General features: G+C 36.6%; 2 protein-coding genes and 1 pseudogene across 3 annotated transcripts; 1 reads left to right on the top strand and 2 right to left on the bottom strand.

Annotated features, from left to right (window-relative positions):
- Nucleotides 1-2,762: 2,762 nt before the first annotated feature.
- Nucleotides 2,763-4,304, bottom strand: LOC113362202 (heme oxygenase 1, chloroplastic-like). 2 transcript variants are annotated; one of them, XM_026605158.1, is made up of 4 exons: nucleotides 3,695-4,303; nucleotides 3,354-3,580; nucleotides 3,151-3,267; nucleotides 2,763-3,050 (listed from the first exon to the last, which is right to left on the bottom strand). In XM_026605158.1, exons 1-4 carry the CDS (start codon nucleotides 4,194-4,196, stop codon nucleotides 2,958-2,960), a joined length of 939 nt encoding a protein of 312 aa, XP_026460943.1. In that variant the 5' UTR covers nucleotides 4,197-4,303; the 3' UTR covers nucleotides 2,763-2,957. The 2 variants fall into 2 exon arrangements, with proteins under 2 accessions (XP_026460943.1, XP_026460942.1); XM_026605157.1 differs by having other exon boundaries at nucleotides 2,763-3,267; nucleotides 3,695-4,304.
- Nucleotides 4,305-4,979: 675 nt separating this feature from the next.
- LOC113358840 lies at nucleotides 4,980-9,416 on the bottom strand (annotated as a pseudogene).
- Nucleotides 9,417-10,576: 1,160 nt separating this feature from the next.
- Nucleotides 10,577-13,582, top strand: LOC113360768 (receptor-like protein EIX2). Its single transcript, XM_026604233.1, has one exon. The coding sequence runs from the start codon at nucleotides 10,577-10,579 to the stop codon at nucleotides 13,580-13,582; it is 3,006 nt and encodes a 1,001-aa protein (XP_026460018.1).
- The last annotated feature ends 3,113 nt before the right edge of the window (nucleotides 13,583-16,695 follow it).

Below are 16,695 nucleotides of genomic sequence, written 5' to 3'. Positions count from 1 at the left end.
CAAGTTCCAAAACTTTAGGGAATTACTTGGAGTTGTAGAACATCACATTAAGGAGGAGATTGCTGAGTGTTAATGTAATGTTCAAATGTAATAGGAGTGTAAGAATATAAGTAGTAGTATAATTGTATAGACACAGATGTCCACATGTCATCTTATCTCTATGGTCTTATATTGACCATGTGTAGAGAGAGAAATTATTATGAAGAAAGAAATCAAAGAAAATAGAGTGAGTAGAAACTATTAGTTTTCCACTAAAAAAAAAGGAAGAACAAGAGAGAATTAAATTGTTGTTGTTTTAAAGAAGAATGAAGATGATGTTTTGAATGCAAGAAGAAGACGCCGTGAGTGTAGGGTTCGTGATGTTGCTGCTGTTGCTGGGATCAAAGAAGTGATAGAAGATGAAGCTTCTAGGTCCGTGAGGTGTTGTGGGTTTATTAAAAGTTGTGCAACATGATGAAAAAGATGTTAATAAGAACACGAGATTTCCGAGAAATCAGGTGAAAAAGAAGGAGGAATCTGATACCGTCTAAAATCGAGTTTAATAGAAGAGAAGAAGTCGCTTTTGTGCATTGGAGATTGGCAAGAAAACATGGTTATGTCTGGTGGTTACAGCTGCGATGATGAGAAGATACAACAAGTTAAGAGGCGATGCTAACATGGACACATCAAAGAAGAGATGTTGAGATAGAATTAGGGTTTGTCAATTTGTTTTTCCGATTTGATGAAGCTGAGTTTCTGGAGGAAGTTTGGACAATAAATATGGGTTTATGGTTGGGTTGCTGGTTTGAATTCAAGGGCATTATGAAGTTTGGATTGACAGTGGTTTTAAGTTGTCTGCTGCCATTAATGGTGGCACTGGAGGAAGTCGTTCGTCAGGTTAAAAAAAAAAGGGTATGTCTGGAGTGTTATTGAAAGTTTGTAACAGTTTGGGTGTTACAAAGGTTATTTCCACAGTTGGCGGAGAACTGTTGCAGTTGAACAGTTACAGAAGAGAGTGTCACTGTTTGTGACAATAAGCGTGACAAAGGTGTTATCATAGTGGAGAAGTGTTATAGTTTGATAGCAGAGGCGTTGCAGAAAGCATATTTGATGTTGGTTGAGGTAAGAAGCTTTGGGTGAGTGGTTGATTCGAAGGGTTAAGCTATGGATTCGAAATAGACGCACTAGAAGATCAAAGTTGGTATTGCAGTCAGGAGGATTGGTACAATTTGATGAAGTTGATCGAATTTGGAAACTTAGAATGACAAAGTAAGTTGGGTGGTTATGTTTGAGCTTAAGGGAGGATGATATCATGTTAAGCTCAAACATAGAGATTGAAGAGTTTGTGGAAGAAACTTGGAAGTCTTACAAAGTGTGGCAGACTTTGTGTTAGTTATTGCTTGTGGCAGAAGCATAACAAGGGAAAGATTGTGAGAGAATCTTGAAGAACAAAGAAGTGTGAAGGTTTCGCAACAACAGCGTTACTGGAACAAGAGAAGAAGAAACAACAATAAGTTTATGAAGAAAGAGAAGTAATCACCAGGTGGTGATAAGCGATTGAAGAGAAGAGACGTCACAAGGTTGTGATCGTGAGAATTGAAGCAATCCCAGTGTGGGGATTTCTCTAAGAGTTGTGTGAAGAAATCCCAGTGGGGATTTGGCTATATAAGTAAAGAAATTCCAGTGTGGAATTTGAAGAGTGTGGAAATCCTGCCTGTAAAGTAGGTAAACAAGAGTTGAGACGTGGTTGAGCTACAATGCTCAGTGAAGAAAGTATGAGTTTGAGCTACAATGCTCAGTGAAGAAAGTTGAAGATGAGATATAATGCTTGGTGATGAGTTTGATGAGTTTTAGTGTTTGGTTAGCAAGTTGTATAGAGCACACGAGGTGTTTCTAGCTTGTTAAGGATTTGTTAAGAATGGTGTTTCGCTGCGACGAAGAATAACGTAAAAAGAATTTTGTGATGGTTGCTATGGTATGATAACAGTGAGTGTTTGATGATTGATGCTAAGCAAATGAAGAAGATTGGTTTGTGAATTGAGTTTGATAATGATGACGGAATTCTGATATGAGAAAAGACAAGAACGTGTTAACGTTTATCAATGGAAGAAGAGGAATAGAAAATGAGAAAAGACAAGGACGGATGACGTCGATTAATGGAAGAAGTTAAGGAGTAGAAGAGGGTTACGAAATTCTTGTTGAAGGATATCTTGGTTTAATGGAGGATGTTGGAAGTTAAACCAAGATATGGTGTTTTGGTTCTAGAGAGTTCTTAAAGATTACTATCTAGAGTTTGTTTTATGTTAGGAATGTGTGTTTTATTTAGAGTTTGTTTTTATTAGGAAAGTCGTTTGAATGATTGTCAAGTTTGTGAGACTATAAGTAGGCTATTGAGCCATAAGAATTGTACACCAAACTGATTATCAATGTAATAGTTTTATAGCTTTCGCGTTGTGCTCTCCTCTCTCTTGATCGATCCTACAATTGATATTGTTGCATTGAGAATAGCCGGACACATTTTGAAGAGCTTATAATATGGGTGTTGGGGTTGAGCTTGTTAGAGTTTAAGTTGTTAGTTTACAAAAACTGAGAAGGACATTATAGCTGTTGAGTATATGTAAGTTGAGTTCTACCATAAACAAGAGTGACACTTTGTTATTGCAAGAGTTAATTTTTTTCTTATTTTTTTGAACGACTTTAGCAATCGAAATAACTTGAGTTAATATTTCATTATATTAATTAGATCAATTTCTAGAAAAATTGATTTTATATGGAAAAACCACTAAAAATACAAAGAATAATTTCATTAATTTAATTGGAAATATTATGACTTGTCATATTCTTGAACATATAGAGGAACATTACATGTACAGAATATTTTACAAGTTTGTTTATTATGGAATAGTTAAACAAGATTCCATAGTATCGCAGAACATAAGACTAACTTTGGATTCATCAATCGATAATGCATAATTATTTCAAGATATTATAAGTTTTATCATGTCTTCAGAGTACTTGAATGATATTTCAGTTTCTGCCAAACACCGATCTTTCTCTTCCCTAGTCCAGCTCTGATTCAGGAACGTTACACATGAAAGATAATATATCAATAGTAAATTCGTAACCTGCTGTTTCTATAAAGAATAATATTAAGGAAAGATTTTTATTTACTTGAGCGACTTTGTTTAGCTTCTCTCTAGCATTATGTAGTAGTTGACAAAGCTCCCCATTATTCCACTTGTAGAATTCCAACTCCTTGTTCTCAAGTATCTTCTCATATGCCTGAACCTGATGATTAATGAAACATAAAGCGGCTCTAAATATGTAGCTAGACTTGAATATATTTCTGTTTAATTACCATATATATTACATACCCTTTTACCAAGCATTCGACCACCGGCTGCGAGCCCAAAATAAATATCATAGAAATGGCAAATGATTGCTTTAGGATTCTTCACTGCTATTTCCTCTAGATAGGACGCATATGAAATCCCAGATGTAGTCGGTGATGGGATTCGAATTCCCATCTCTTCTCTCAACCACTCCAAATCTTTAGCTAAAGCTCCTGACCTTTCTAACCCTGTATTTCTCAGCTCTGCATCTACACACAATAAAAATAGACACATATATAAACAATATATAGTTGGCGCCTTGGCGGGTTACTGAACCATAAACAGAATTTCTGTGAGATGGATTTAATGGCATATTCACTTACAAGAAGAATAATTTGCACTGTCGATGATTTTCTCAAGTGCGTCGTAAACAACTTTGCTATCAACAAGAAACTTAACATACCCATCTAATGAAGGCTTCTCCTTCATCAAAATTTGGGCCATTGTTTCGTTATTTCCCCCTTTTCTTGACGGATCTTTTACATGTAAATTCATTGCTACAGATCGTAGTTCCTCTACAAATGTCATTTGTTTCTGCTTATGATCATCATTTTTGTTGATACTAGCTGAGGCAACGACAGCACGAGATATTGATGGCATATATGGTGTTCTCCCTTGACTCCCATTCTTACTCTCCCATAGACCAAAATGATTCAGTTTCAACGATAATGACGACTTATTGAAACCATGACGGGTTTTCAATAGATCATGAGAAATATGAGTGACACTAATATTACCGGAATCGATTCGGTTTGGTGTTATTCTCAGATGACTTTTGTTGGAAAAGAATTGAGATTGAGATACCAATATTAGCGAAGTATCCATGAGTAAGAATGCGTATTTTTTGAAGAGAAATGACGAACAAGAATAACAACTACTCACAACAAAGATAGAAGAGAAGGGATTATAAGATGGAGTGGTAACGAATCGAAGTGCATCCTCCTTCAGTATTTATTATAGACCGTATCATTATAATAATATGTATATACTCAGTAGCTAGGAGGTGCAAAGAAAATTCCACAAAATTAAATATTTGCGTCACACTTGGAACTTGCATAAGATCCCGTTCAGGCAGATCAGATCACGCCATGTATAATTTATGCATTTAGCTTAGATGAATCAACTTTTATTGTCGGTTAAATTGATTTTTTCTATTCGTTAGAATCCAAAAGTCAAACAATGTTAATAAAATCCGTGTGAACGTGTATGATATCAATTTGGATCATGCAACTTGCAAATCCGATCACATGTATCTGTTGTTACAAAAAGGAAAGAACAACTAAAATCAGATGCATTTCTATTATAGATAGAGAACGTGTATTTTTTTATTTTTGATGGGAAAAAACGTGTATCAAATACTAATCTTTGCCGACAGTTTCGACAAGAAAGATATCCCCCAGGGTAGGTGATCTAAAAGAGCACATTAACAACATTTAACATTATCAAGTTATTTTTATGCCAAGCTTTCCTCTTCCCGTGGTGGAAGCAAACTTATATCATGCATGGTACAAAATATGTATACCAAAAAGTAGTTTGGCTGTTTGGGGGTCTAGCAATAAAGAGATTATTAACTAATGATGCATATTAATCCAATAGACATTGGAAGGAGATTCTAAAGACAACTGACATAAAAAGTGGTTCATCAGTTAGGTTTACATGGACCTGAAACGCTAATCAACAATTTTCTATTCTTTTAATAAAGGTTTTCCCTGACGGAGCTATTCGGCGTTATGAGACTGGTCGTGCTCGATAAAGCGCGAAGCTTGATCCTTGGAGATCACATTTACAAAACTGACTCTATTTTTATACGTCACCCCGTATATCTTGTCCGCAACATTCACAAACTCTGTTCTGAAAGTAGTGGTTATAAACTGGGTGTTTGCCATGTCTGCCAGGCGGCGTATCATATTTCCGACAGCAGTTCTGTACTGCGGATCTAGTGCGGCATCAATCTCGTCAAAAAGATAGAACGAAGCAGGATCACATCTCTGTATGGCAAAGATCAGAGACAAGGCCACAACAGTTTTCTGACCACCAGAGAGCTGCTTCATGGACTGTGTCTCCCCTAGACCAGCGAAAGAAACCTTGACTTTGACACGAATATATTTCTCAATTCTCCCTTCAGCATCTGCCTCACGAGGCTCGACCTTATCACGATCATCATCTCCATGATCAACATCCTTTTTCTTCATCATAACCAAAAATCCATGGCCACCAGGCACGAGCTCAGAGAATGCTTCCCGGAAATGCCGAGCTACACCTTTGAATGTACGCTCAATTGATTCGTCCTTCCGGTGATCCAAAACTTGGATTAGCTCCTTGATTTTATCATCACCTGCGTCCAATTCAGCTTGCCTCTTTTGGAGTTCTTCTCTTTACTCCTTGAAGTTGACATACTGGTCCAGTGCTTTTTTATTGACATGGCTAAACTGCTGTAATTCCTCATTGCACTTGTGAAGCATGTTGTGCAACTCTTTGATGTTCTTGCGCGTTTCGAAGGCGTCTGAGGGCAAAGAACCCAAATCTCTAATTTTCTTAATGCAATCTTCTTGTTTTGCTAGAAAAGTTTTTCTTTTGCTTAGTAGCTGATCACGATCTTTTGAATCCTGAAGTGTACGCTCATACTTGTCCTCTAGAGCTTTTAATTTATTTCTCTCATCCTTGATATCTTTCATTAGCTTTGTCTGTTCATCAACTTTCTTCGAAACTCTGTTCAGCCTTTGAGTTGCATCATCAAAAATTTCTTTGGCCTCAGTACGATCGTGTCTCTTCTGCTTGACTTCCCCAAGCAATGTATCAGCGTCGGAGGACGATATTATGGCCTTCAACTCTTGTTGCCGCCTTAACAGATTTGTTGATAAATTAGTTTCAAGCTCTCCTTTTCTTGTTTCCGTCTCTATCCGGTCTGTTTTACGAGCAATGAGATTTTCTTTCAGTTCGGTTATTTCGGGGTTCAACCGCGATAGAACATCTCTTTCGTCCGGTGACAAGGGATCAATAAGTTCTCTTCCCATCTCAGACTGTTTCAAGGTCTTACTTGCTATCAGCTGGTCGATTTGGGTACGGGCATTTGCAAGCAGCTTTTCCTTGCTTTGAAGAGCCTTAGAAGTCGACTCCTTTCGCTTCTTAGCATTAGAAATACCCTGCCAGATTTGCTCCATCTCTGACTTGTTATGGGACTGCTCAGCATCAAACTTCTGTTGTTCACTGACAAGTTCCGTTATTTCCTGGTCTATCACTTCAAGTTCGCTTATAAGTTTATTCAACTCCTCTTGTTTACTGGCGACAGCCTTATTGTTTTTCTTAACAACAGCCATATATTTGAGCTTTGAACGCCTATGATCGTAGAATCCCCCTGACATGCCACCTTTCTTGCTTATTTGGTCCCCTTCCAGCGTTATGCAGTCCAATCCGTCCACCTTGGCAACTGTAGCGGCAACATCCAAGTTCCTACAAATGACCGTTCTAGCAAATACCTGTTGAAATGCTGGAGTGTGATGCGGATTGAATTTAAGTTTTTTCAACAGCGGTACAACATCACCATTGTTCGGATACTCTACGTGTGGGGGCTTCACTCTGTTCAACGGTATGAAAGTGATACGTCCTCCTTTTTCTGAATTAAGGTACCTAATTAATCTGGTAGATATTTCATCTGTTTCAACCACTACATGGAACAAGCTGTTTCCAGCAGTTACTTCAACAGCAGTGAAAAATTTGTCTTCACATTCAAGCAACTCTATAATTGAACCGTACACTCCTTGAATATTGTGATCTCTACGGAGTCTCTTCACAAAATCCAATCCCCTTCTAATATCCTGAAACAAAAGATTGGCATATTACTAGTAGGAATAAATACAAACAGATAATTGTTTACCAGAATTACAGCCTTGTAAATAACTAGCAGGATTCTTCTAGTGACACATAACAATTCGTCACATGCACCAATATATGGTGTATGGATTTTTTACGGTAGAGCTGGTTACAGTTGTGACAACATGTTCACATGGTAGAGTTTCTTGCAACTCGCAAGGGCCTCAACATGTATGGATCTATGATAGTAATACCAAACACTAATTAAGCAACCCAATAATTAATGTACAACTTGAGGATAACCCAAGCAAATAGTACAATTTGATTCAGGAAAGGAGATGCCTAATTACATTTCTTCTTCCAAAAAACATGCAGCAGAGAAAAGATACAAAGTATTCAAGCAATTACTTACACCAGGAGTAGCATGTTCAAGGTTCTTTTTAGCTTTTTGATATTCTGACTTGAGCTTAACAATTTCTGAAGAAAGTTCGCTTTCCGTCTCCCACAATGACCTAAAACACCGTTAGATGACTTAGTCATAGAGGACTAATTTCAGGCATTAAATGGATGTAATATAAAACATACTTCCCTTTGTCATTTAACTTATCCCTCTGTTTCTTTAAACTGCCAAAGGCATCCCGATTCTTTGAAATGCAGGATTCCAGCTTCTTATACTCCGTTTCCTGTTCCTCAATGTATGCAGCTTGCTTTTGAGATCCAGATTTGAGGTCCTGAATTTCATTTTGAAGTTTCTTGTCCTGCAAAAGGAAGTGGTAGAAATCAGTTACTTCCCTTTACAGGTTCAAGCCAACAAATACCTTTCGTATTATTATTTGGTTAAGTTGGAGTATCATTTTTGAAGTCTATATGGTCTGCTCGCACCAAAATATCGCATGCTCGTACTTCATAGTAAGCAATTACCTGTTCCAAATTAGAGGAAAGAACTCGTTCAAGATCATCAACTTCCTTACTAAGCCATTCGTCTCGGGCAACATCGTCAGTGAACTGAGTTGCACGGCCTTGCTTTTGATACAGAAAGCTAAGCTGTCTTTCCCTGTCCATTATTCCTTTCGTTATTTCCTCCTCCTTGGCCATCTGATTATTGTGCGAAACTCGAACTGTTTCCAGGTCATTTCTGGATTCCTGAATTTACCTTTCAAGAGCATCAAGCTCCCTAGCAGCTTTCTCCTGCTCTCTCTTACTTCCAGAAATTCTCTCTTCTAAATCGCTGACATCAAGATCAACTTGCGCATGCTTCCTCATGGCCTCTGTCCGCTGTTTCTCTAGAACTTCTTTCTCTTTGCTCAAAACTAGAATAGATTTATGTAGATATTTAGCTTCCTTGTCCAATTTCTTCGCATTTTCATGGACATCTAACACATTATTATACATCTTAGCTGATGTTTCCGAAGCTTTGTTGCGAGCCACTTCTAAAGCTTCCAACTGCTGTCTAGTATCAAGGAGTTGTTTGTCGTAAATGGCATACTCCAAAGATCTCCGCTGCTTGTCAAGCTGCTGATATTTTTTCAGTTCCTCTTTCTCTTCGTCCAGCTCCTTGAGTCTCTCATCCAAATGAACCACTTGAATCATCTGCTTCCTCTTATTATCAGTTTCTTGCATAATCCTCAAACTCTCACGTCGTCTCTCTTCGTAAACTCGGGTGCCCCCAATTTCCTTCAGCAGATCCAATCTCTCAGAGTCGTTCATTAACGTCAGCGTTGTTATCTTTCCTTGCTGAACAACATAATAAGGATTGGAACGAGAGAACCCAGCGCTTTCGAGCAAATTCATAACTTCAGTTTTCGTGATATGTTTTTTATCCAAATAATAGTCATCCTTCTTCAGACCAATAGTTCTCCTCAAACGAACTTCTTGTTTGTCAACAGGCATGCGATTATCAGAATTATCGAACACTATCTCCACAAAGGCAGATAATACTTGGTGTCCTGCACCTTCATGGAGAAGGGCATGTCTCTCTTCATTGCGCAAGTTATCAAAGGTCAGTACAAATCGAATTGCATGAAAGAAGTTAGTTTTCCCGGATCCATTAGCACCAACAACGCAATTAACTTTAGGGCTGAACTCTTCAGTTTCAGTCTGTTCTCTGTAACTCTTAAACCCTTGAATAATAATCTGATTTATATGCATTTCTTCGGACTGATAATCCCAAATAACTGCTTCAATCCCAGATGATCATCCGGGAAGTGGTTTCAGATCAAATAAATGGACAGCAACTTGCCGGAACCGGAAGTGGAAGGAGGAAGTTTTAATATTTAAGTGGATCAGTTTTAGGTTTAAGTACATTAGGGAAAAGATAACTTATGCACTACTTTTTACATCCTTTAGGTATACCCCTTATCGGGCTAATCCAGTTATGCAAGGGACGTTGTTTAGGCAAAGACGACCGCAAGAAACTCATGAAAGATATACTAACAGCAGACAGCTTGTTTGTTTTCTCCTGACTCACCTGACTCATCTGGATCTGACTGACATTACCGGACGTATCTAGATTTGACTCAATAACATATTCAGATTTGACTCAATATTTTTGTTTATATGAGCCAGTGGTTTGATCCCATGAATCAGGGATATTTTATTACCTGACTCAAACGTGTCTGAGTCGGATGTTAAGTCTGACTCAGATCGCGAGTCAGATCTGACTCAAACAAAAAAAAACGGTCCGACATCCGACTCCAGACACGGAGTTAGCAAAAACCAAACATGCACTAACTGTTAACTGACTAGCTACGCTAACATGACTTCGTCTCATCAAGGTTAATACATATTCAATTTGTTTGTTATTCTATTGTTAAACATAGCAGATTCTTCTTAATTCTCATTATCTTTTACCGTTTACTATGTGATTTTGATGTTTAAAATTAAATACTAGTACAAATCAAGAACCGTGTTAATGCAATCAAACTAATTTCAGTCAATAAAACCATATTCAACCAAAATAAACAAGTATTAAAGGGAGTTCCTATGTGATGATTAGTCCACTATTCATTGATTTCTTGTTTATTATTACTTAATGATGTTATAATCTTGGACATTTTGTTATCTCTACTCTGACTTTTGTTTTAACCTTTCATCAACTATCACAATCCACCCTTAGTATCACATAAATATATTTTTGTAAGCTAAAAAAATTTAATTAAAAGAAAAGAAAACAGAAACAACAGGGACAAACCAAGAACCTCCTGTAAAAATGGAAAAAAAATTATTATCAAAACCCCAACTAATAACAACATATTACGATCATAACATTTTAGCTACTAGCTAGCTAGACAAATATGAAATTCATCACCATTTTTCTTCTTTTGCTCTTTGCTCGATTGCATGTCTTAATTCAATGCTGCCATGACAATGAGAGGACATCGCTTCGGAGATTTAAAATGTTTCTCTCCGACCCTTCAGGTCGTTTATCGTCTTGGAGAGGGAAAAATTGCTGCAACTGGAAGGGAGTTCATTGCTCTAATGACACTTCGCATGTAATAAAGGTCGATCTGCGAAACCCAAAACCGGAAAAGTTTATGCGTAATCTTTATTCAGATGTCATTTCAATTTCATCCGAGACACCCGCTGCACTTAATGGTACAATTTCTCCTGCCCTCTTGAATCTTTTTCATCTCAAATATCTTGACTTAAGCTACAACAATTTCGACTACTCCAAAATCCACAATCACTTTACTAAATTCAAAAGTCTTGTTTACCTTAATCTGTCGAATTCCATGTTTTCAAGTCCCATTAAGAATCAGTTTGCGAATCTATCTACTTTGCAGTACCTCGATATCTCATGCTCGTCTATGATGGAAGATTTCTCATCACTCTCTTTTAGCATCTCAACGTTAAAACTATCATATAAGTTTTTTACTTCTTATTTGCCGACTAGTTATGTTTCTTCAGATGATATAAGTTGGTTAAGGGGGTTAACCAATCTCAAGGTTCTAAACTTAACCGGTGTTGATTTATCGGTGGCTTCTTCAGAGCTCGGCACGAAATGGGCGGAGCCTATATCAGTGCTCGGTAACCTTAGGGAGCTATCACTTTCTGATTGTAGCATTTCTGGACCATTTCCACTTAACGAAATTCACAATCTCTCACGTCTATCGCATTTCCGAATGGATTATAATCCTTTGAGCTCGCCAATGCCAATTCAGCTTGCTAATTTCACATCTCTGTCAGTCCTTGACTTGAACAATTGTCAGTTGCAAGGTTCAATGCCTTATCTTCCACAACTCCAATACTTGGATGTGAGTGTTAACAAAGATCTCATTGTTAATCTCGTTCACATATTCGATCAACCATGGCCTAAACTTCAATTCCTTTCAATTACTTTGACTAATGTTGTTGGGACGATCCCAAGTTCTGTTTCAAATGCATCATCACTGGTCCATCTTCTTGCATCACATTGTTCAATTCGAGGATCCTTCCCGGATTCTATTTCAAACCTTTCGCACTTAAAATATCTAGACCTCAGTAACAACTATTTGAATGGTCTCATTCCTAATTCAATCTCCAATCTAAGAAATTTGCAAGTGTTAAATTTGAATGAAAACGATTTACATGGTCCCATCCCAAAATCAATATGTGAGGTTTCCTCACTCGCAACTCTTCTTGTAACAAGCAACAATTTGAATGGATCAATGCCAAGTTGCATTTTCAAGCTTCGAAAACTGCAGGTGTTTGATATCACAGGCAACGATTTAAAAGGAAATCTCTCATTTAGATCAATATTCCTAGAGTTGAAACCTGTATGGCTTTCTTTTGACAGGAACTTTCTAGATGTAAAGATAGATATCAATTACTCGTTGACATCTAAATTTGAACAGCTGCAATCCTTAGGCCTGCAGCGTTGCAATTTGAAAGGGTCTATCCCAACTTTCATTTGCAATATGACTGAACTTTATCGGTTGGATTTGTCACGTAACAACCTCAGAGGCTCTATCCCTTCTTGTATCTTCAAACTCCCACATCTGTCTTACTTAGATCTCTCAAACAACAGCCTAGAAGGAACACTACCGCCTTCGATATATCTTACTCAAGAATACCCATTTTCAGCACTACTATTATGGAGGAACAAACTCCGGGGATCACTTCCTCTTCCACCTAAAAATATCGGGGTTTTTGATTTGTCGGATAATGAATTCACTGGTGGAATCTCGGATGAAGTAAGTGCAAGACTAGCAAATGCTGATCATGTATCACTATCCGGTAACAATCTTAGTGGTTCAATTTCTTCTGCTATTTGTTCACGAGGAAGTAGTCTAAGTGTTCTAGATATCTCTAAGAACAAATTATCTGGAAGAATACCTACTACTCTGAAGTATTGTGTTTCTCTTATTTCTCTAAATCTTGGAGCTAACAATCTTACTGGAAACATTCCAAATGAGCTTGAAAGTGCAAAAAGTCTAAAGTTTCTTCAACTTTACGAGAATAATTTAAATGGTATGTTTCCTACCTTTATCCAACAATTTCAGTATTTGGAAGTTATCAGCTTGTGGGGTAACAGTCTTGAAGGTGGTATACCCCATTTCCTTGGTACATTAAGTAATCTAAGGATTATTTCCTTAAGCTCAAATATGTTTAATGGATCGATCCCGGAAGAAATTACAGATTTGCATAAACTACAATTTCTAGACCTGTCAAATAATAAATTGTCTGGTTCAGTTCCTGAGAAGATAGGAAACTTGGAGATGCTAACAAGTAAATCAAATACCAGTCTCGTGGTTGGTGACGTAATCTCACTGGTATATTCAGGTGTGGAACTACAAATACAGTGGAAAAAGGCGACAGAACAACTAGGGGTCGTGTACACTTACAATACTGGAATTGATCTTTCCAGAAACTTCCTCGAGGGAACCATTCCAAAAGATATCTGTCTACTGAAAGGACTTAAGATGCTTAATCTATCACATAACCAGCTTCATGGTGTGATTCCAACGAATATCGGGAATATGACAGGTTTAGAGTCATTGGATTTGAGTTTTAACAAATTGTCTGGACATATTCCATTATCTCTTACCTCGATCGACCCTCTCAGCACTCTGGACCTGTCTTACAATAACTTGAGTGGAATGATCCCGAGAGGTGCGCACTTTGATCTAGTGAGTTTAGATGGTTCAGCTTATGTTGGCAACTCTTTGTTATGCGGTCACCCGACAAACAAGATTTGTGAACAGTTTAATCCTAGTATCAGCCTGCCAAACAGTGAAGCGAAAGAAAATGGCAAACTGGTGTTTTATGCTGCTTTTGTTGTAGGTATTGGAACTGGAATTTGGGGCTTACTTTTAGTTTTGGTTTTGGTTTTCTTCCTAAGCAAAAAAAAGTGGTGGCTGGGGTATTGGAGATATGTTGATACCGTTGCATTGAGAATAACTGGATACATTTTGAAGAACTGATCAGGGCTATGACATTAAGCTTTTGAGCTGTTTGTTTAGGAATAGCACATTGTAGCTATAGGTATATGAAAGTTGAGTTCTACCATAAACACGGGATGGTCTGTATTGTAAGAGTTAAAATAATTCTGTAACCTTGCTCTTGGGAAATAGATAAATAGATGCTGTAACTGCCTAGCAAACTAAAATTCTTCTATGACCCGAAGATTACAACATCATTAGAAAATTCAAAATTGTCATGTGATAAAAAAAAATGTTCCTTGACCCAAAATCTGAAAAAGTTCATGACATTTTATGTATATTATTACAAAAAACTCTGTCAATAATAAATCTCCAAAAGTCTACTCTATGATCTCGTGATTTATGTTCTGCAGGTGACCCTAAATCTACTTACATGACTCAAAATGTGCCTCATGATTCACATCTTTCACTGCTCCAATGCCTACCTCATTTGCAGAAAAGATGTCACATGATTCAAAATCTGCTATGTGTGCCAAATTTGTTCATGTTATCCAAAATTTTCCTACACCTAACACAAAGTCTATCTTATAATCCCAAGATGCCTCGGCTTAATTGCCAATGTGTCCCAACAAAGGACTTCTGACCCAAAACTTTAATCTAATCAAAATAGGGGAAATTGGGATAAATTGATATAAACCCATGGATAAGAACTCTAAACTTCACCAGCATTAGATATCAAAAACCCTAATATTATACTTAGAGTTCTAGAACCTAAAGCTAGAAAACTAGGTATATATATATGGCTTGATGAATGATAAGCAAAATTCTTGAAAAATGTGGGATGTCATTCCTACAAATACCTAATATAACCATAACCTTTCCATATTGATTCAAAACCCAGAAATAGTCAATAATCCTAATTGCAATGCACTAAAAAACTGCTATATATCAGATCAAATCCATTTGCATCCAAAAAAATTGCAACTAACAAAACTCCAATCGAAAACAAGCAATTATGTATGCCCAGTGAAATTACTAACCAGGAAAAGGAGACGAAAACCCCCAATTTTCACATTGATAATTCAACATCTTGTAGCTTGAAGTTGTAGTCCAATTTTGCTCCGCTCCGTCTTTGTTTTCATCAACTTCTGCAGAGTCGGGAAATCTAATTAATCTCTGTTGGTCAAAGTAACTCAATTGATCAACCCTTAATTTGAAAAGAGGAAATGATGATGGATTCTAATTAATTGAGTAAATGAACAGAGATTGGATTTGATTAATGTATGTTCATCTTTGTGGAACGTTAGGGAGAAGTTTTTGGATAAATTTTTGATGGGGGCACGAGGGACAAATCAAGAGTCGACATGTGTTTTTCATATTAATTGATTCCAACAAATTTTGTTTCCAAAAAAACAAGACAAGTTTATTTTTTGAGAAAATATTGGTTATCTTAATTGCTTATATTTTATCTTTGATATTTTTGGAAGCAAAATTAGTTAAATCAATTAATATGAAAAACACATGTCAACTCTTGATTTGTCCTTTATGCCCCCATCAAAAAACGCCCACATCAAAAATTTATCCGAAGTTTTGTTGCTGAAGAAAATGGGACGGGGGTAAACCCATCTTGCTGCTTTCGTGGTTCGAGTCCCAAATAAGACAAGTAGTGAGCACTGTCCGCAATCCAATTTTTTTCCGGAAGTGCTCCACTGACCGACAAAATATCCCGACGAATCATCCCGATGGGGGATCGTGTGGCAGTTGGCCAGCGGTTCTAGTGGGTAAGGTGGGTCCCGCAGGTTAAAGTGGGTAACGCAATCTTCGTGTCTTGCGGGATAATCGTCGGTAGCTCTATCATATCTGATTTTTTTCCTACTTTGCAAATAGTTTGGTGGTGCTTTGACATTGTATCTAATATTTTTATCCGAAATTGATCATTGTTTATGTAACTTTGAATTAATTTTTTTTATTGATTTTTCAATATTTTTGAGGGTATACATATTTTAAATTTATTTTTAAGCCATGTCTAGCTTTTAAAGGGACAACATATAAAAGTTTGGAGAAGCATAAAAAAAATTGAAAACAAAAAATTTGGTACTGTTATTTATGCTCGTTAAGTAGATAATTCATAGGGCTTTTTCAAATATATAAACTTTACAAACGTGCGGTTTGGAAGATATGGAGTTTCTAAATCTTTATCTTTATTTTTATAAAAATGACATTTTTGTAAATACAGAATTTTGTGACAGGAATCTTTTCATGACATGAATCTTTTCATAAATCTAATGGCTATGAATTAACATAAGAGGATCTAACGGTTATGAAGGGTAATGTTTTGATATTCTCTTATTTGCATTAAAAGGGGAGAGATTAAGATTAAGATTAAGTTTAGAAAACATGGGTGAGGAGGGTGAGAGTTCGAACCCCACGTTTCCCACTCGGAAATTATAGATAAATTAAAAAAATTATTATAGGGGCTCTAAATTTTTTGTTTTGAGGGTTCACAAAATGACAAAATGGGGTTAATGAATAGTAATCTTTAAAATCCTTTATCCTACTAATTTTGTTAATGGCCAGAATATCCTCAATTAATCATGATGAAGATGATCATATAAAAACAAAAACTAAATCTATTATCTTCTCCTTCTTTTCTCATTTATAAATCATAAAGAAGATGATGATCATATAAAAACAAATACAAAAACTAAATCTATTAGATTTAGACTAATCACTAAAGGATATTTTTGAACTTTTATTATGAATTATGTCACCCCTTATCCTCATTTAAGACATTTATATCCATAGGAGCCCTCAAAACCGTTTGGTTGGAGTTGTTATAATAGGTTTCTAAATTAAACATACCATCTTGTTTCATCATTATACATTGCACTATGATATTACGAAGTCTCTCATTTTTATCACTTATCATTATATACTTGTTTACTTCTTTCTCTGGTTTTTGTGTTTATATTCGTAGACCTTACATTAAATGTTGTCCGTCAGTTGGTACTCGGTAGCATGTGTTCGTTGGAGGATATTACTCCCTCCATCTTTTTTTATTGCTCCGTTTTGACAAAGTCAAAATATTAAGGAAACCAGAGAAATATTCAATGCTGCCTTGATTAAATATTTGATACTTACTGAAATTAAAAATA

The sequence above is a fragment of the Papaver somniferum genome, chromosome 3, assembly GCF_003573695.1.
Source record: "Papaver somniferum cultivar HN1 chromosome 3, ASM357369v1, whole genome shotgun sequence".
Taxonomy (NCBI): domain Eukaryota; kingdom Viridiplantae; phylum Streptophyta; class Magnoliopsida; order Ranunculales; family Papaveraceae; genus Papaver; species Papaver somniferum.
Note: the sequence above shows the minus strand (reverse complement) of the source record. Positions and strands in the feature narration are given on the sequence as shown.

Coding starts and splice junctions, on each gene's coding strand:
- LOC113360768 (XM_026604233.1), top strand. CDS start 10,577: ATGTTTCTCTCCGACCCTTCAGGTCGTTTATCGTCTTGGAGAGGGAAA.
- LOC113362202 (XM_026605157.1), bottom strand. CDS start 4,196: ATGGATACTTCGCTAATATTGGTATCTCAATCTCAATTCTTTTCCAAC. Junction 3,581..3,694: donor CAGTGCAAATTATTCTTCTT/GTAAGTGAATAT, acceptor TATTGTGTGTAG/ATGCAGAGCTGAGAAATACA. Junction 3,268..3,353: donor GTCGAATGCTTGGTAAAAGG/GTATGTAATATA, acceptor ATTAATCATCAG/GTTCAGGCATATGAGAAGAT.